Raw genomic sequence first — 21,624 nt, forward strand, 5'->3', positions numbered from 1 at the left:
CTCATATAGCTTATATGAGCTTGAGGGCCCAAACACATGTGGGCCCACATTGTTAGGATGATCCAAAGCATTCATTTGAAAGGCCCTTACATAGATAGGATGTGTACAAAAAATCAGCTCCATAGGATCATCCTAACCCATCCAAAAGTGGAGGGCAAAATGGACAAATACCGTTTGCCACAAATCTGCCCATTTTTGCCCCACGCTTTTGGAGGAGTTAGGATGATCCAATGGAGTTGATTTTTGGTACACACCCTATCTATGATGAGGCCTTGCAAATGTATGGTTTGGATCACCACAAAAAATGTGGGACCCATGTGTTTGGGCCCTCAAGCTCATATAAGTCATATGAGCTTCAAGCTCACAATCATTTTCCTCAATTGCCCTAACACTCATCCTATCTTTTATTATTTAAACAATTGTCAAAGGTTATTACAGTTCCCAAAAAGGTCAGCCACTAAAAAAGAAAAGGCAAGCTCAGCTTGTGCGATTATTAAAACATGGTAGTGCCAACATCAAACTTTGTTCTTCAACCTTGAGGTCATAGGTTCAATCCCAGCTTACCTGCCAAAAAATTAAAAAAAAAAAAAAAAATAATGGCCCCCCATACCCCACTTTTCATTTTTAAACTCTTTTAATGTTGAATACTAGTATTATATAATATGAATGTATGCACCTACAAATGAGACTAAAAATGCTCTTTCGAGTTGAATGAATTCTTCCATTCCGATCACTTAAATAGAAAAAGTATCCCAAATTAATACATGCACCCATTTAGCCGGCCTTGCCAATTCACTGCCTATATTTACAGACACATAAAAATGAAAAAAAGAAAGAAAAGACACGCATTAATAATAACTCCCATTGTCCCAAAACAGAACAGCAGAACTAACCAACACAGTTATGTCCCATACACTACTACCAATGGCAAATACATCCCCGTCTCATGACAAAAAATGCTCTCACGCTCAAAAGAACTGAACCCTTGAAGTGACAAAGAAATGCCCCTAAAAATTAACAAGTTGAAAAACTTCACCCCGAGCATATACTTGCCATTGGCAGAAAGAAGATGAATATACCAATCTCCCTCTCAAAAGCTTTTTACCATGTTCTTACCAACCCTGGTGTCCAGCCTCTCCAATCTAACTTCCCACCAGATTTGTTTCTTAGGGTTATCATTTCTCTGAAATCAAAGACCCTCCTCAGATAATTGCTCCCTTCTTTCGATGATTCCGTGGTACTGACTGTTTTATTGACTGTTTCTTCATTTACAGCCTGAGTTTCACTAACAGTTTGTGGGTTCCCCCTATCTAAACTTTCAATGATATTGCCTAACATCTCAACCACCTCGCTCATTTTCGGGCGGGATTTGGGTTGCTTCATTAGACATTTGTTGGCCAGCATGGCGAGTTTCTGAGCCGATTTTACACTATACTGTCCTTCAAGTCTTGGGTCCACAATAATGCAGAATTTCTTCGAGTCTGATACATATGGTTTCACCCATTCCAAGAGCTTTTGCTCACTCTTTGGTAGGTTTCTTTCAAGGGACCTTCTTCCTGTGATTAGCTCATAAAGAACGACCCCAAAACTCCATACATCGCTCTTAGCAGTCAGTCTACCAGTTTGAATGTATTCTGGAGCAGCATAGCCCACAGTACCTACAACCTATTCAAAAGAATAGAACATCAGTAGTCTGCATTCATTACTACCCATCTAAACCTAAACATATCTATTCCGCTTGATATATTTATCTCTGTGGAGTACACAAAGTTTGGCATTCGGAGAATAATAGAGTGCAAATGCTTACAACATCTACAGTACAAAATCAACATTATGCCATGAAACCCAATATATGCTAATGACCAACAGGGTGTAGACTGGTATGGTAGTAAGACATCATGTTTGCAGTTCTCTCTTTTTTCTTTCTTTTTTTTTTTTTTTTTGAATAATATAGCAGTAAGACATCATGGTTGCAGCTCTCTTTAAAGTTTAAACCCCGCTTCCCAAATTTAATGGAATTGTGCTTCCAATAAGTTTCGTCTTAATTTAGAGTTCGCTTCCATTTAGGAAATTATTTTTCCTAAATATTTTAGTCGAGTTTGATAATTCAGAGGGAGTGAATTTAAAAAATGTCTACTTAAAATTTTAAAAATACAAATTTTAAATAAAACTTCTGTTAAATGAGTAAATATATAAAATTATAAATTCCTAATTCTAAACCATTGTGAAGTCCTCTTTGCTACTTGTAACCTAACCTAGATTAACCTCCTCCCTAACCCACTATAGTCTATAACTCTCTTTCTATATGTTTCTTATTCATTTTCGATGGGGCATAAATGTTGACTTTCAATAATGCTTCCCACTCATTCCCTCTTTACTTCCCTTAGCCAAATATATTGTTTTACTAAGAAAAGAAAGTAAAATGATGTCATTTTCCCTTTCCCAGGAACATTTGGTTGCTATGCACTGTTTATTCTATGTTTATACTTTCCTTGTCTGACACAAATCTTCTAAAGCCTTTTGAGTTTCCTCTCAAATCAAGAGGAAAAGGAAAGTACACATGATTTTTACTTCTACTTTGTTTTTACTTGTAAAATGACATGAGATCATTTTACTTTCCTTCTACTTCTACTTAATGTGCATCCCAATGGATGGATCCTCGAGAATTTTTTTGCTTTCCCCTATTATCTCTATTTTAGACCCCACGCTTCCTGCACTCAACTAAATAATAATAGAACTCTATTTTGAATAGTTTTCCTTTTCTATGCTTTCAGATTTTGAATAGAGTTTTTCTTTTCCGTTTTTTCCTTATTTAATTTTTCTATTCTAAAAGTCCCAGTGCTTCTTTTAATTAAGCATTAATTTTTACATTGTCTCCCTGTGCATGGCACTAGGTTTCTTACTAGTCTACTATACTATAGCAAAACCGTCAGTGGACAGCCTGAGAGTCGGGTGATACTATAGCAAAACCGTCAGTGGACAGCCTGTGTATTGGCATATTCCAATCATCTAGATCTCACTACTTCCTTTCACAGGACAGGCCACAATAATCAAATTTATTCTCTTGAAGTATTCCACTCCATCCTCTCATGGCTTCTCACCTTTCTTGACGTAACATCAAAATTCTTGAAATGCATGCTTGTTCATTTCTCTGGTCCAATTCTCCATGCGTATCCTTCATTATTCCATTTCATTTCTAGAAAATTTTGTCAGGCAGTCTACAAAGGTGAAGGCTAATAAGGTTTAAGGCGGCCCCAAGTTCACACACGTTGCACCAAGTTGGGGTATTCTATCTTCATCTTTTTGGCTGATTTCATTCGTAGTTGGGCAACCATTTTGATGCTTCCAAAGTGGACGAGTTCATGTATATGGAAGAGAATATGGTTGGCCACTATAGATATATTTACGGATGCTATTGACTTGTTGGAAATGGTCATTTAAGACTTGGGCATGCTAATTGGGTCCAATTAAACATTACTCATTAATCTATGATTAGGAATAACAGGCGATTTATCAAAATTGATGTATCAAGTCGCCTCTTGCTTGGAATCTGCCATCCTCAGCCCCAAATCAAGTTTTATCCAACACCATAGAAGTGCCTCTCTCTATGCTAGATCATGAGGCAATCTTGAACCAGGTCTCTTCACCATGCCACTGACATGGGAAAAGAGATTTGCACCTGAGAAGATACATGGGTGGAAGATATCAATAGCTCAATTGGGTCTCAAAATAAAAATGCTTCTCTAAAAACCCTCTCAAGATTAGCTTATTCTGTTGATGATTTCTTTAAAATGTTATGGTCTTTTTTCAACTAAAGTACTTAATATGAAAGAAAGATAAAAATCAAGATTAACTTCGGTAGGTTCAATGATACTCTCACTATTGTTTCAAAATGCGGATGCAGGTCAAAATGAGGCCAAAGCAAATCCTAGTCGACTCGGCACGACGCGGTAGAGTACTCGATTGATGCGGCTGGGTACTTGGATATCTCGGGAAAGCCAAAGAAGTTTTGATTGACTTTGTAGGGCAAAACGTGGACTCGGACAAGAACGCGGCCAAGATAAAAGGGAGTCGACTCGGGGTGTTTTGAAACTGACTCCAACAAGGATTAAGTACTGCATGTTGCATGCTATTTAGCAAATATAGACTAAACGACTCATTGCACTTTATCTTAAGCATATGCCTTTGACCATGTGGCTTGTTGCACTGTAAGCTGTAGCTATGTAAATGAGATATGTAAATAGTTTCATGCACATCCTTAAGCATGGTTTGAAGCCTAGTCATTAAAATCCAAGAGTGGGTTTGGAGCTGTTAGTCGTTATGCCATTGGAAAGGTAAATTAGCTTGATCATTACTTTTCAACATTCTGTATAACGTGGATGTCTTACACATGCTTCTTGTTCCCCTGAATCAGGGATATTTATATGGGTGTTGGGTCTCTCCTCTTAGGATTGAGATTGTTGGATCACTTTTGATAAAGTAAGAGATTGGAAGACTCTCAGACTCAGATTGTTGGATCTTTCCTTAAAAGGATGATGATTGCAAGTTCTCTTCATTTTAGATTGAGATTGTGTCCCTAGAAAAATATTAAGGAATCAGGTGTTAAGGTTTCAGGCATATCATTTGGAGAATTAATTGTCTCGTTTTGTGTTGATCAATAAATTGGCATAGCTCAGGGTTAGTTGGAACAGCTAACTTCTAATGATGTCATATATAAGATGACTACTATTGGAAGTTGTGACTGGAAAATCATGTAACTACGACAGAAAGGGTTAGTATCTCATTATCTAAACTTGCTTCGATCCCCAGACTTGAAGGGTCTATGATCTCCTGGATGATCTCAAGGATGAGAAAACCACAATGTTTTGGGTGCACATTTGGTCATTGCAAGTATTTAGACAGAAAGGACTAGAGTCAAAATGTTAATTTGGGCAAAAGATACAAGGACAACAATTTGGCCTCATGATAATGAACTTGCAGCTGAACTCAACATGTTATTCGTACTGCTCAAAATGGCTCTACACAATCCCCATGGTGATTTATTGTTTGGGTTGGACTGTGGTGGATTTAACCTTTAAATGTGACAAGTGAAATGTCAATTCAAGAAATAAGCATGTGAGTTCATAATAATGATTCCAGGAAATGAACCTACAAACATAGATCAAATTTGGTCATGAAGAAGGAAATTAAAGATTTTGATTATTCATGGATGATCAAAGCAAGCAGTCAGAGGTATATAAAATATACTGACTAGTTAACAACTTACTGGTGTATCCAAGAAAAAAAAAACACTTACTGATGTTGAAACATGACCAAGTCCTTCTGCGGGTCCCTGCCTTGCCAACCCAAAATCAGACAGCTTGGCATTGAAGTCTTCATCTAACAGAATATTTGATGTTTTAAAATCTCGAAATATCAACTGCAACAATAATACATAAAAAGAATTAGAATCCTGAGGTAGAACACATCATTGAAGAAATTTGGCTTCATTATGCAAAGCACAAACAAGAGGTGAATGCTGGATGTAATTTAGCATGCTACTTTTGGGAAGGTTGTAGCTATGTGGTTCTCAAGGTGCATGCTACTTTTGGGAACGTCTTCAATATATACAAACCTAGAGAATATGTTGGCTATGTGGTTCTCAAGGTGCATGAATATATTTGCTGAAAGACGTGAAGGTTGTAGCTTTCCAATATTCTAATTATACAGGGTAGCTTTTTAGATGTAAAGAGAGCAGTAGTCTGTATTAGGTGTGTCTCTCAGTACAAAGAGGACATCTATTGCGAAGTATTAATAGGAAAAACTCAAGTGCTATGAAGTAGATAAAGCGGGTCTTTAATTGCATATGGTGTTCCATGATCATAGGGGTAAACATGAAAATGGTAGTGTACTTATGAGTGGTAATCCCGTATGTTTACATACTAGGCTGCTTCTTAATAAAGTTTATGAGATGTTGATATTTTCTAATTGATACACCATGAAAAGTTTAGCTCCCCTTCACCCTCTTTTTTTTCTCTTTTGAGAAAATAACATATACTGAAAAAAAAAGTCCATATCATTGGCCAATCTCGAGATGAGCTGGATTTGGTCAACTCCACTATCTTATTGGCCAAGCTCGGGATATGATGAAAAGATAAGTTCGGCTCCAACTTTCGTCCATAATAACATTGATAATACTCACCAACCTCTAAGGTTCCACACTAATCCTACAAGGCCATACAATTAAGTTAACGGAATCCCCTTCCACCCACAATGTCCCTCCCAAGTCTCTCTTGAAAATCCCAATCCCCATACAAAACACTTTCGTTTCCACCATATTAGAATAAGAACGTGCAGTCACACCATACTTATCCTTATATAGTCCACCAATTCAGATTTGCTCTGGATTACCCAAAGAGCAACCATCAAATCGAGTTTGATGATGTTAGGAGGATGTTTCCACCTAGTTATAAGTCCATAACCTTCTCTTTTTCTATAAACCCATTAAAACCACTTTACAATTTTAAAAGAAAAGAGTGTCATAAGCCCCCAAAAACTCTTCCCTCCCAACACTCACTTTACTTAAAGATTCTTCATTCCCAAAGAAACTCTATAGATACCATTCAAAAAAAAAAGAAACTCTATAGATGAAAGCTTCTTTGTCTCCAAATATTGATGAGGAACGCAAACCCATGGGGCCCAATAAGTGGCATATTTGCACAATAAGTAGCATTATTGGCTTTTAGGGGATTTATATTCATGTTATTCAGATTTAGGGATTTAATTTCCATTTTATTTCAATTGCCAATATCTACGAAGGCCACATGTATTGGACAATAGTTTTTTTTTTGGAATAAGATTATGAAAAGTTAGAAACTCTTTGGAACCCAGTTGAAGTTTTCCTCGGCATTTCATCCACAGATTGATTGTCGTCGTTAATCATAGCCTAGGTGACTTGTAGGTGATCGTCCAGTTATGTGGGATCTGTTGTTGCCAATTGCAGAGCTCGCTTACAATGGTTCAGTTAATCGGGCTAACGGTAAGAGTCCCTTTGGGCGTGTTCATGGCGTCATCCCTCGCCAGCTCATTGACCTCTGCTACCCTTTGATGCCCGTCCATCTGAGTCTGCTGATTCTTTCGCCAAGCAAATCCGTGATTTACATGCTGATATATGTCGTAAAATTGCCATGAGTAATATAAACTATAAGCTGATGTACACTGTAGGAACCTTGAATTTAATGAGGGGACTATGTCATGGTTCGTGTACATCCTGAGTGTTATCCCCACCATTCGTTTAAAAAGTTGCACACCCAAGCCATTGGACCTTTTCGTATCATGCATAAGTATGGCCCTAATGTTTATGTAATTGACTAGCCTACAGATATGAATATTAGTCCTGTGTGGAAGATCCCATTCCATATTAAGGTACCTTTGAGCCCACTACTATGCTGACAGATGTTTCCACATGTTAGATTGCGAACTCTTTTTTCCAGCCACAGTGCCTATCGTTCCGCCAGTTTCATCAACTCATGTTGACCAGATCGGGCAAAACTCACTTATGAGACTGTTGCTTCACACCAGGGCAGATTTCAATGTTATCTTGTCAAGCGGCGCCGGCGACCCGATTTTGACGCTACTTGCCTTACAGAGGAGGAACTTTGCCATTCGGAGCCCAACCTCTTGTAGTATCACACTATTCACCCTCCGGAGAAGAGTTCTTTTCAACCGGGGGGGGGGGAGAGATGGTGGGTGATCGTAGGCACCCGCTTCAGACCTATCCTAGGCGGGGTAGCACCCGTGGGGACCAGTAGGGGCATATTGGACTTTTAGTGCTTTTATGGATTTTTATTTCCAATTAATTTATATTATTTTTGTTTTTCAATTGCCTATATATAGACTGATGTATGGAACTTTTTACAGCTTTTGGAATAATACTACTGCAGAACTTTCTCCCGTTACTATTTCTCTTCCTCTTCCTTCTGCTTCTAGTCTTCTTCTTCGCTTCTTTTCCTCTTCTGCTTCTTTTCTTTTCTCTTTCTTCTCTTTCTCTCCCTCTGGCCTGCATGAAACATTCTATTAATCCCCCAACTAAATGCTCCACACCACTGCAAATGGAGTCATGGAACAAAAAGATTGGCCCAAAGACCTGAGTTGCCTACAGTTACACCCTTCAATTAGCTCCCAAAAGCCTTAGGAAGAACCCAAACCACCCCAAACCAAGCAAACACCTTATTCCATATTTTTCTCGCCATCTAACAGTGAATAAACAAGTGATTCAATTATTCCAGTTCTACCTTGCACAGAATAGCAACCAAACCAAGCAAAGACCTCAATCCATATTTTTCTCGCCATCTAACGGTGAATAAACAAGTGATTCAATTATTCCACTTCTACCTTGCACAGAACGCATTTGTTAGTAAGTCCCATCTTCCTACTTTTTCAATCTATCCAAACTGTTGATCTTTCTAGAGCCATCGTTCAAAAAGCAACTTAGGCCTTGGAGGAACATGAGTCTCCCAAATTGCATCGTACTTCATATTTGGTGGCTCCTCATTTGACATCATGCTAAGGAAATACATGACTGGGAATACATAGCATCAGAAGCCAGTATTCTTTTGTCCTCTTCCAGTTGTGAAATATTTGTTCCGTGAACAATTATTAAAAAAAAAGAAGTAAAGATGTTTTCTCAAGAATACATAAGAGGTTAAGTGGGCAATTTAATTCTTCAACTTTAAGTTTCTGATGAAGAGGTGGGTCTCGGCCAAGGATCCTGAGGGCAAAGAATAGAGAAATGTTGCTAAATAAAAAGAGGGAAAGAAATAAAAGAGTTTTCAGGCACTCCAAAACTTTCAAGGAAGGCTAAGGATAAGGGCATGTGCATGACAGTGAAAATGAATGGTTGGAAAATTGTATCAACAAAGAACCAAAAGAAAGTTGGTAGCCACATAGCAGCCACCATGTGAAGGTGGAATGCTTGCCCATGCTTGTCACATCATCAAGTGATGTGCTGGTCATGAGCTGGCCCTTAGCTGGCCCATTCTTGGGATTAGCTGCCCCTTAGCTCGCATGAGCTCTCATGACAGCTGTCTCTCAGTTCGCAGGCACTAGGGACCATGAACCTCACTTATAAATACCCCTATGATCTAATTTTTCAAGTAGTTCTTGTATTGTGAAAAGTTTGGAGAGTTTAAGAATTTGGAGTTCTTGTAGTAGAGAGTTTCCTCCATGGATAATGAATTGTAAGATCCTTGGAGCAAGTGATCTTCAACCCCAACCTGTCTTTAGTTTTCATCCTGTCAAGTGCAAGATTTTCTTTTGATTCATGTAATTCTTTAAGATCTGGAATTTATGCTGAATAACTGCGCCTGTGTTCTTTCTAATGAAAACAAGTTTTTGTTCAAGCAATTCAATGATCTTCCTCTAGAGTTGTAAAATCTGTCATAGCTTCTAATAAATCAGTCCCATTGTTAGCTGTTGCCTTTTGTCAAATTCAATCTAAAGAATATGGAAGTCCATAACTGTTAAGTTCAGATCTGATCTGACAACAATATGAATTTCAAGTCTAGATCAGGTCTTCTAATCCTCTTGATCTGGTTAACATTCCAAATTGATTTCACTCGAGTATAGGTTCCTATTTCAGAATTCAGTGACTATTTTGAAATCCCATTTTTTCTTTTGAATGGCACTATTTTGAAATCCCATTCGAGTAGCAATTCACAGATCTCTTTGTCATAGCCAGAACTTCAGTTTCTTTTCTGCTGCTTCAAATCGAAATTCAGCCTTTCTGTGTTGCTGCAAGTTAAACTTTCTCAGTCAGTTTCCAATATAATTTAAGCACAACTTAATTCAGCTATACTGAATCGTGTAAATTGCTGGTTGTAATTGGAAACTCAGTCAATTCAAGCTGGGCATTGAGATTTATCACAGTTCAGAACTATTCTGAAACATTTCAATCCTACTCCTATAATTGTTTGTCACTCTGTCCTGTAGTTAAAATCTCATATCCTGCTACTTCTATTTGTCAAGAACCAAACTAGTTCAGTTCAGCCTGTTCTGAATGAGAATATTGAGCAGCTGAATCAAGATCAGTTCACAAATGATCTGAACAGGAAAGGAACTGCCAAGATCATTTCAGTTCATCCACCCCTTTCTCTAGTCGACCAAACATTCATCTACCCCTTTCTCTAGCCAACCAAACACCCTTTTACCTCCTTAACCTTCTTGAATATCAAGAACCGACTAACTCCTTTAACCGACCAACCTTCCTTGCCTTCCTTTTTTTTTTGAATGATAATTCACCTAACATATAAAAAAATGAATATTTATCGGTAATGCTCAGCAAGAAGGGGTCATCTTTTTCTGTTTTAGGGACAAGTAGATCTCATCCCCTTCCTTTCAACAGCCCAACTATTCTTTATACTCCCAAGAAACATCAAGAACTCCCTTCCCATAACTAACTATCGTATTTCTTCAACTTCCATTCTTGAAAAACCCAAGAACTTCCGTTCCGGCCATCCAACATCCCTATAATAAACCAAATACTCCACTTTATCACCATTAACTCAAATTCTTTTGTGTAATGACCTATTCTTAATAAATAGCGCCCCTTCCAACCATTCCAACCGCCCTTTCATCCATTCCAATTGCCATTTCAACCATTCGAACTGCCCTTTTCAACCCCTCGAATAACCCTTTTCCTTCCCTTCCCTCCATTAACACCTTTAAAAGCTTCTGCTACACCTACTTTGCGTCATTTGGTATCATAACACAGGGAACAGAGGATTCCACCTCCTTTGTAATCTTGGGTCGAAAAAAAAGAATCGCCACCATGCCTCCACCACGAGCTCTAGAGAAGGATCAAATCGACCTAATATTAGAGAAGTTGGAGCTCCCTCTTAATAGTCAAGTAGAGACACTTCAGAGACAAGAAAAGATGATACAAATGTGTGACAAGATGGAACAACCAAAATTTAAAATCTCGGTCAAAATCTGAAATTTTGGCCGAAATATTTCGGATTCGGTCCTTCGGTTTGGACCGAAACCGAAAGTACGAATCAGATTTTTACATGATTTCTCCAAAATTTCCTGAAATGTCGCCGAATTTCGTTTTTCACCCTTATTTACAAAATTTCTAACGAAATGTTAAAGATTTCCACCGAAATTTTTAAAATTTTCAATGAAATTTAAAGATGACCACCAAAATTGCCGAAATTTTATACATTTCGGTTGAGATTTTAAAAAAAATCAATTTTTTTGTCAAAGTTTTACATGATTTCAGCCGAAATTTTCACCGAAACTGAAATATTTCGGTTTCATTGTGGAGGAAACCGACATTTTAAACCTTGAGACCAGCTACATGACAAACTTTACCCGCGTCAAGTAAAAGCTCCGGTTGTTATTGGAGAGGAAGATCTACAAATGTCAGAAAAGGACCTCCTTGAGGGAATCCCCAGAGAAAGATGATGAAATTCATGAAGATGCCGATGATGACAGGCATATTAAAAGCGAAGAAAAATGTGCAAACGTTGAAGCTGCATATGAAATGTTTAATCCAACCCCTTAGATGATAATAGCTGCACTTCATCTCACCACGAAGACGAACAGAGATCAGCGCCGCCTCCACGATTGCCCCGCCCATGATTCAGAGAAAAGTGAAGGTTACTTTCTCCCTTCGCCACCCCAATTTGACGAATTCATTGAGGGTGAACTTTCCAACCAAATAAAATCCCACTGCTTGCCCAAATATACAAGATTACTCGCCTAGTGGAAATATCTAATCCGTTGGAAAGGGCTTAGTTTCGAAGTCGGAGCGAGAAGCACACCCATCATGCTAATCTGTACTCCTCACGCCGACATCAAACTTGAGATAAACTCGCGGTCGAGTTCTTTTCAAGAAGGTGGTATGATGCAGGCATGCATCTACGTCGTTCGATGGCCGAGATCTTCAAATCCATGATCGGACGAATTCGGTCCCTCGAATCAACCACAGGATGATACAGATCGACAATCAAGCCCAAGATGATGCCAAAAACATGTTTTTTAGAGGTAGATCATCTTGGAAGAGATCGAACGACGAACAAATCAATGGCCGTTGTTTCACAAAAGGTTCAAAATTTAATCAGTTCAAGTTAGTTTTATTGTCCTATTGGCTAAAGGGCCATTTCTTTTACCTAACTATGATTTTTAATTTCTTTTATGTTGGACGAAATTTAGTTTTAGAAGAGTAGAAATTTTAAGAATCTCAATTGCAAGAGTTAGTCGTCCAAAGGTAGGACTCGTTTTAGGGTATTTTAGTCTTTTCATTCTTATCTGAGTTAGATTAGGAAAGGCCCAAGGAAATCTATAAATAAGCAAGCAATGTAACCAAATTTTTCATGCCTTTGATTATGAAATAACATTTAGTTGCCTAGAAATTGTCCCTTTCGAGTTTAGAATTAAGAACTCACTCTTGAGTTTCTTGTTTATTTGCAAGTTATTCCCTGAAACAGATCTAGCTTTGATCAGTCCCATCCTGCTAAGAAGCCCAATTTATGCTTTAACATCCAGCTGCCAACACCATTGATTCTGCACAACCGATACACAGCCCAAATTGCCTCTCCTCAGCCATAGCAAGTATGAACAGAGACTGCCATCAGGTTCCAGCTATAACTCCTTGGTTTAGCCGCAGGCAAGCTTCAGCATCAGTTGGCCGCAATGCATAACTCCAAATTGGTCATGAAACCACCCTGAGAATTGCCCAATCGAGCTCATCCTCTTCCCTATATTTAAGCGCAGAAAAAATCCCTTTTCCTGCTCTTTTTTTCATCACCCAAACCGCCACACCCAGCCCCTAGACTTCAGCAGTTGTCACCCTCTTTCTCCGCCCAGAAAACTGAACCTATAATCCTCTTTTCCCTGTCATTAACCCCACCTTTCCTTCACAGTAAACCACCTAACAGCCTACACCTTTCCAGACGATTTCTGCCTCTTTCCCCAGTTGCATATAGCCCAAACCTTCAGGTTTCGACCATCGCAACTTATATATGTTATTCCCAGCCGAAATATCACCTTGCAAAACCTTTCTTTAGGTGCCAAAACATCCACTACAACCTCCATTATCTGCCCTTTGTCTTGATGACCAAACCCAAACCAGTCCCCAATTCTCCTTAACTTCAACTATAAGCCAAAACACCCAGCCCCAGCCACCATAAACTGCCCATAACACCTTTTATTTTCCGTCCTATCCTAACCGGGCACAAAAGCCTTCCTTAACATCACGTAACAAACAATAATCTACCCCTTTCTTTAGTCGACCAAACACCCTATAAACACCTTAACCTTCTTGAATATCAAGAACCGACTAACTCCTTTAACCAACCAACCTTCCTTGCATTCGCTTAACAGCCCAACTATTCTTTAAACTCCCAAGAAACATTAAGAACTCCCTTCCCATAACTAACTATATTGTTTCTTTAACTTCCATTCTTGAACGACCCAAGAACTTCCCACCATTCAAAAAACAAGCCTAAGAACTTCCCTTTTGGGTCATAGGGAAAGAGAGAAATGAGCGTATTTTTAAGGGATATTCGAAGAGATCGCACTTTCTTTCCAAATAAGGTGATTGCTCTCAATATTTCTAGGGTGAGGACCTTGTTTTAGGTTTGTATTGACTCATGATCTCTGGTATGGATGGAAGGGGATTTACAATGATTTAGTGTGGGTGCCCAAGATTGTTCAAAATTGGGAGCCACCTAATTCAAGGAACCTGAAACCGAATTTTGATGGATCTAGCTTGGGGAACCCAGGACCTTCGGGTATTGGAGGAGTTCTATGGGATGAGCATGGTGTCGTGCGATAGGCATTTGCCGGGCAGATTTGCCCTGTTTTTTTTTTATGAGATTCAGGATAGCATGGGAGGTGCTAATATTTCCTTCGTTCACGTTAAGAGGTCGGCCAATGAGGCTGCTGATAGACTAGCCAGAGAGGGTGTGTCGATGGCAGAGGTGGAGCTCTTTGATTTCCTCCCCCCTTGACCACATTTTTCTTGCCCATAGGGGTTTACTACTGTACTTTCGTGTTTTTTTCTTCCTTTCTTTCTTCATTCTTGTCCATAGACCTCCTCAGTCTTTGCCTCCTTTGAATGAAAATTTCTCTACCATTCCAAAAAAAAACCCAAGAACTTCCCTTCCACCCATCCAACATCCCTAACCAAATACTTTCATTTATCACCATTAACCCAAATTCTACTATGTAAGGACATATTTTTTGAGAAATAACGTCCCTTCTAACCATTCCAACCGCAACCATTAACCCAAATTCTACTGTGTAAGGGCATATTTTATATGAAATAACATCCCTTCCAACCATTCCAACCACCCTTTCATATTCCAACTGCCATTCCAACCATTCCAAGTGCCCTTCCGACAATTCCAACCGCCCTTTTCGTTCCTTTCCCTCCATTGGCAACTTTAAAAGCTTCTGCTACGCCTACCCTGCGTCACTAGACCTTTTGAAACATTTCTGGGAATCCTAATATCTCCAAAAGATTATGTTCTCAACAACCTTGAAGAGACAAGTTGCTTGGGGTTTAAACCTGTTGATATTATTAGGGATTCCAATTTAGATCCAACTTTGGAATGAGTGTTACTTGAGGATTTAGAAAGGTATGAATGACTAGAGAGAACGTTGATAATCCGTAAAGCTACCGGTTCAAACATTACTTTTTTTGTCATTGGAGTGCGCAAATTTTATGTATAAGATTCAAGCACCTCACATGGAGGCGGTTCATTGAGTTTTGAGTTACTTGAAAGGTTCACATATACAAGTAATTATTTTCTCCAATCATGGACATCTTTGCATTTTCTGCTTCAGTTTATGCAAACTGGGAAGGTTGACTTATACACTAGAGGTCTACTTCTGGGTATTGCACCTTTGTTGGTTTAAATTTAGTGACATGGTAGAGAAAACGCCAGGTTGCAGTGGCACGATCAAGCATAAAAGTTTCATAAATTGCTATGATTCGTGTAACCTGTATGTTAATGTTGCTTTGGACATGCTTGACAAATTTTGGAGTCAAAATTATCATGTTGTCATACACATTGCTTCTAATCCAATCGTCCATGAGTGGATCAAACACATTGAGATAGACCGTCACTTCATCCAAGAAAAAGTGATATCAAGTTTGACTGGAACACCATACATTCCAAGGACCAGTTGACCCAACTGTCAGAAAAACCTTGAGAAGATCATTTTAAATTATTCTTTCCAAGTTAGGAACAAAAAAAAAAATATCTGTTCCAACTTGAGGAAAAGTGCTATTGAGTAGATATGGCCAGTCTGTTATTGCATGTGGTGCTTCTATGGTCATAGGGGTACCCTTGAAATTATTAAATGTCACTTATGAGTGGCACTCTTGTAATCGTCTCGTCTATACGATGCTTATATTTAATGAAGTTTTCAGATGTGAATATTTTCTAATTCACATCTCATGACGACCCCCCCCCCCCCCTCCCTTACTGTTGCCATATTCTATATAAGAAGGTTGCACTGTGGAAGGTATGTATGCATATGTGAGGAAAAGAGTAATTGTCGTAGAATGGGTAAGCATCATTTGCAATCCTTGTTTGAAGAAATATGTAGCATGTTTTAATTTCAAGATAGGAGCTTTGAATGGCTCCCAATCTATACATTTCCTGAACGTCCTTTACCTTATGTTGGTTTACATTAGTAGTAAAACTGGCATACTGAGATTTAAAATTCGCTAAAGCCCTATTCATGTCTTGTCCATGTGTTGTATCTTATCTTGAACACATTCCCATAGCCAATTGCAGTGTCGTCTTGGTCTATGCAAGTTTCAAGTTTTAGACTAATGATCTGTGCAAACAATAGCAATGCTTCAGATATGGAGAGTGTGAACTCTAAGATAAAAAAAATTGGGTGGGTGGGTGGATCGGGGGAGGTACCTGGAAATCCATTTCTTCATGGAGATATGCTAAACCTCGTGCAGCATCTTGGGCAATTCTTAACCTCATTAACCATGAGAGAGGTGATGATGGCACTCGAGCCAGTAGGTGGTCCTCCAAGCTTTTGTTAGGCATAAGTTCATATACCAAAAGTCGTTGAATACCCCTCTCATCATCTTCAGCACAATAGCCCACCAACTTGACAAGATTTGGATGTTTGACTACACCTAAGAAGTTCACTTCTGTAATCCATTCCTTATGCCCCTGAATGATAGTAAGACGTCAAAAGAATTAGATAGGCTGAAAAGTAAAACTCAAAAAATTTAAATAAAAAACTAGACCCATGTATAATAGCTGTGAGTCAAAAGCCATCACAAGCAATGAAGCAATGCTCCATGGAATGATCATCCCAAATGACAGTCTCTACCTCAAAGTTCATAATATGGTTTTACTCATACAGCTGTTCATGTGATTTGCATCAGATGATTATGACTAAATCCAAAATTGATATGTAAAATAGATTCGTAAGCATGTCATGGAAGAAATAATCGTTTATATAGAACCAAACTTCATTTCAAAGAAATTTATAAACAACTTCTAGGACATAAAAGCATAAAAACCTGTGTACTAGATATAGACATAGAGATGAGTACAAGAGATACGTCTCAGTACTTTTCAAAATCTTTTTTTTTTAAATGGTAGTATTTTTCAAAATCCAGGACAGAGATATATAATTATGGTCCTCAAATACTATGAGATGAGACATATGCATACATGTATGTATGTGTGCTTGTGTTTATATGAAACAAAACAATAACTTAGAAAACTTAACTATTTAACTTAAAAAGGAATAAATAATATATTGAATTAACGTCCTCAAAATTTAAATTGAAAATATGCAACAAGTTGGAGTTCATTAAGTATAGTTCATTTATTATTATATTTCCCATAACTGTAGGTCTGTAGGCATGCTTTTAAATTTCCACAGAAACAGACACGAAACAGTCAAAATGTTTTCGCTTCCATCTCCATCGAAATGCATAACGAAATTTATGCCTAACGAAACTGAAATTTCATTATTAATATATTTCCCATAAGTGCAGGCATACTTTTAAATTTCCACAGAAACCGACACAAAACAATCAAAATGTTTTCACTTCCATCTCCATCGAAATGCATAATGAAAATGAAATGCATACCAAAAGAAAAAAATAAGTATATTAATATACTATATCAATGTGTTACATAATTTTACTTATATGAATTGCATGTAAAATGTGGTGCATGTATTGTGTATAAAGATTTGCTGAATTACATGTGAAATGCAATAAACTATTACACATGCACAACAATGCATGTCACTAGACATCTGATGCTGTTAAAGAATTAAGGGTAGGTTTTTGTAACTTATGTGCTGTTTTTTTAGTGTGTATTTACATTTGTGCTTATTCTAGCACTTGCATGAAGTTTCATCTTAAATGTCCATCATTTGCATATGTTTTCATAAGTTTACCGTTTTTTCCATGATTAAGCTGACTCTTTGAATTTATTGCCAATACACGTGCCATGTGTCACAGGGAAACAGTTTAGCACCCCGATCCCACCCGTCTCATTGCGCCTTGCCCCAATCCACCTCATCTCATTGTGTCTTGCGAAGTAGTCACTAACAACACCTTTGGAGGGCACTCCTAGTTGAGCGGTTTGGTTGGTCAAACTCTTTAGGGGGAGTTGGCCCCGTGACATGTTGACTCCTCTTCCGATAGGCATAGCAGGTGTGAACCGGAACCTTGGCGGTTTGCTTGTGAGTAGTAAGAGTATTTGCTTGTGCATGTGAGGCACACAGCGGGAAATCATATTGCAGCTCGTGTTAGTGCCCTAAGATAGCTTTGGGTGCGGACTGTGAGCTTTCCAAAGGGATGCTCCAGTTTCTTTGGTCAAGGATGGGGACCAAAAACAAAGCATGTTGGATTGGGTTCCCATTAGCATTGCGCGTACGGACCGGTGCAGGGGGCTCGCTATATTACTTTGTCTTCTGCACCGCGATACGTCTTGTGGATAGACCAATCTCTAGGCTATCCCATGAGTTCGTGCCGAGGTGGCTTTGGTCACCCTCGAAGGTGCATACCTTGCGGATCAGTCCATGGGGCATATTTGCTTCTTGGATGACCAAGCCTCTGTGCTTGACGGATTGGGATGTGGTACAATACCTCATTCCTTGGTGGGCTTTGACTATCCGGATTGTCCCTTGATGTGGTCGTGCCCCCCTTCAAGAAGGTTAAAGTTTCCTTGTAGGACTTTAACCTTCTTGTGTATTGATTCACGGCATAGATCTGTGCCTCGAATTGGTGAGTCGTTGGACTTGGCGGATTTGTGCGTGGCATTGTCATGCCTCGCACCAGATGGACTTTGCATTTGGCTTTGAGGCCTTGTGTTCAATGTACTCATGATGATGACTGATCATAAGAGTGGGTTCAAAGTTGGGCACAGCATGGCCAAGTTCAGTAGCTTGATGAAAGACTTGGTGGTTTTGTACAAAGTATCTAGAGAAGCATTGCAAGGTCTGAGCCAAGTAGTCTGTTGAACAGCTTAAAGATTGTATGCACATATGAAGCACCAAGAGGTGTTGGCGTGTAGGGCCTTCAGAACCTTGCACAAGAGAAGGCTGGCCTTAGCATATACGTATGTTGAGGCGTCGCAAGGGTTATTCCGCTGCTAAAACAAAAGGCCCGTGACACGTGCCATGCCCGACACGACACCGGTATCCACACGTGTCGACACTTCGGACACTTTTAATGTACTCTTAGAAGTGGTAGACTTGATGTGGTGTGTCGACAAGTTTTTGTACCGTATCAAGTGTGACATTCCGTTTTATTAATAATTTTTTTTTTTTGAATGAAGTATTAATAAATATATTATTTACCTCTTTTATTACAAACTCTTCTTTTAGCTCTTCTTTATCTAATATTTGATGTTATATCCTATCCCTTAAATAAAATCTTATTCCAATATTATACTGATTGTATGATTGTATCCTATTGGTCTCCTTCTCTTGCTGAACATTGGTTACTGAAGAGAACTAGATTAAATTGATGAATGTGTTGTTATTTGATTATCTCATGTTTGTTTTAAATTATAGTTTATTAATCCTAAGATTTATTAATTTGTTAAGTGAATACCATATTTTTTTATAGGTAAAAGATTATCATGTTTATATTGTTGCAAATTATGATAGTAATCAGCAATATTATATGTACGTAAGTTTATGGGCGTCTCACTATTTCTAGATTTTTGGGGTTGTCATATCAGACACCTCGTATTCATATCAAAATTCGACAAACAAATCCATGTCTACAAATCATGATTATATGTACTTTCTGATTTACCCGTGTCCTAGTTTATAAATTTTAGGGGTTTGTTGTGTCCGTCGTGTCCATGTCCGTACTCGTGTCCATGTCCACAAATCATAGATTTTTCTTTTGAACCCATGTATATGTTATGTGATGATTGAACAACATGATTTAGGGCTTTCTTCCTTTCATATGGAAGAAACTCATGTGGATGTCAAAAAGAGAAATTATACGATGGCCGACCATGAAGTCCCGTCAAGGTGGTACGTCAAACGTACCACCCTTGATATTTGATCCAACAGCAGCATCTTAAAAAGTGCACTGCTGTTGGATCAAATATCAAGGGCGGTGCCATTTTGACGGTACTTGAAGGTCGGGCACCATATAAAAACTGTCAAAAAATGCATCCAAGTGATGTATTCCACTTTTGTATTTTATTTTTCCTTTGCTTTTTTATGGTAATCTGGGATTGGGATTGCATTCAAGGTCAAGAAGATTCCAACACTTGGGTCTTAAAACCCAGAGATGGAATTTATACTAATAGCAGATGCAGAAAAAAAAACATTGATACTCCTTCCTTTTTTGGTTCTTCTCCGGTTAGTGGGAATCAAGGCTAGTGATGTTTTCTATTCTGATAAATATGCCAATCCTACCACATACAAATCATGCTAACATTTCGCAATCAAATTCATGCTAAACACATGGAAAATGTGAAAAAATGAAAAAAAACAACAATACTCTCTTTTTCATCAAATTACTAAGGTTGCAAACCTTTTGTAATAAAACAGCTCAAATTCATTCCAAATAAAATAAAAAACAGAAAAGAAAAACTCGCCTGCAGTCCATTTTTCTAATTAGCCCACTTGGTGGCAGCTTTCACTCTTGCCTTTTTTCAGGTAGACCTTTACACATGTCCTAATTAACTCCTTAATTAAACCACATAATAACCCCCAAAACCAAGCAATTTCAGCAAAAAATCATTTCCTAAATCAAGCAATTAAAGCATTAGCCCTGTATTTTGGAAACTCATAAAATATGCAATAAAGATAGTCTGGTAAGTTTTCTAACACAAGCCTAACACATACAAATCTTGCTAACATTTTGCAATCAAATTCATGCTAAACACATCAAAAATGGCAAAAAAAAAAAAAAAAACCCACAAATTCTCTCTTTTTATCAAATTCGCGAATATCGCAAACAATCCATAATAAATAAAAGCTCAAATTCATTCCAAATAAAACAAAAATACCAAAAAGAAAAACCTGCCTGCAACCCATTTCGATTCAATTGTTTAACAGCAACCTCCATCGGTGTCTCGCCGTGATCATCATCCGAAACCCGAATAACCCCTCTGTAAACAGATCCAAACCCTCCCTCACCAATCATCAAAGCCCTACTAAACCCTCTAGTAGCCGATCTCAGCTCGGCAAATGCGAAAACCCTAAGATCATTAGATCTTCTCTGTGAGAAGAAAGCATTCAACCCTAAAGAATCCGAAAAATCCCTCGAATCGGACTCGAATTCGGACCTTCTGGTGTCTACACTACTCGAAGCTAAGCTAAGAGATCGGGCCCATGAAACCCTAGAAACCCTAGACACAATTCCACCTTCCTCTTCTTTGGAGAAATGAAAACACTTCATGATATAGGAGAAAGGGTAAAATCAAGAAATCTAACAAAATGAAACCCTAACCCTAACCCTAAATAGAAGAAGAAAGACATGCATGGATGTAGGATTTTTTTAGGAAAAAAAATGAAGGTGGTTGGAGGGAGAAAAGGTCAACAGGGGGGCTGCTGAGGAGTAATCAAGTACCTGAAAACTCAGATATTATATACTTAGAAAAATCCAGAAAAAATGACATAAGATTTTTTGCTTTTTCTCTTTTGGTGTGATTTATTTCTCTCTCGGGAGAATTCTGATAGCTGAACGTTTTGGACCATCTGTCTTTTTGACAGAAGTTCACGAGAAGAGTACAGAGGAAGCTGAAAGAGAGAAGCATTGTTAGAGGTAAATCGGATCCGATCCACCTATGTTTCAGTCATGATCCATTCAAATTCCTTATTGGTCAGATACGGTCCTACTTCCCAAGTCTCCCTCACGATTCATTTCAAATCGGACCATCCATAGGAGAGTCCAAGTATGTCCTACTTATATTACATTGGACACAAATTAAAATGTTAAAAAAAGTTAGAATGCTTAGTTGACAATGAGTAAATCATTGTCCTTTACTTAGATCATAAGATACGTAAATATCTCCCAAATAACTTAGAGCCCTACAACTTGCACAATGATGGAAATCCATAAACAAAGTTATTCACCAAATGAAATCCAAATAGGTCTTTTGAATACACAGATGA

At 38.3% G+C, this 21,624-nt stretch overlaps 1 protein-coding gene across 1 annotated transcript; it reads right to left on the minus strand.

Moving 5' to 3' along the window:
• Positions 1-700: 700 nt before the first annotated feature.
• LOC143870562 (Protein kinase superfamily protein) lies at positions 701-21,392 on the minus strand. The gene is made up of 4 exons (XM_077376617.1): positions 20,534-21,392; positions 15,921-16,184; positions 5,297-5,419; positions 701-1,665 (listed from the first exon to the last, which is right to left on the minus strand). The coding sequence occupies exons 1-4, from the start codon at positions 20,906-20,908 to the stop codon at positions 1,102-1,104; spliced, it is 1,326 nt and encodes a 441-aa protein (XP_077232732.1). The 5' UTR covers positions 20,909-21,392; the 3' UTR covers positions 701-1,101.
• Between the last annotated feature and the right edge of the window lie 232 nt (positions 21,393-21,624).

The sequence above is a fragment of the Tasmannia lanceolata genome, unplaced genomic scaffold (genome assembly GCF_043159265.1).
Source record: "Tasmannia lanceolata isolate RefF3 unplaced genomic scaffold, GAP_Taslan_0.1 ptg000002l, whole genome shotgun sequence".
Classification (NCBI taxonomy): Eukaryota; Viridiplantae; Streptophyta; class Magnoliopsida; order Canellales; family Winteraceae; genus Tasmannia; species Tasmannia lanceolata.

Bases quoted from the DNA above. Each gene is read 5' to 3' on its own strand.
- LOC143870562 (XM_077376617.1), bottom strand. From the start codon at position 20,908: ATGAAGTGTTTTCATTTCTCCAAAGAAGAGGAAGGTGGAATTGTGTCT. The intron at 5,420-15,920 runs GTACCTCCCCCG...TTATTGTTGCAG, and splicing joins ATGAAGAAATGGATTTCCAG to TTGATATTTCGAGATTTTAA. The intron at 1,666-5,296 runs GTAAGTGTTTTT...TCTTTTGAATAG, and splicing joins TTGGTCATGTTTCAACATCA to GTTGTAGGTACTGTGGGCTA.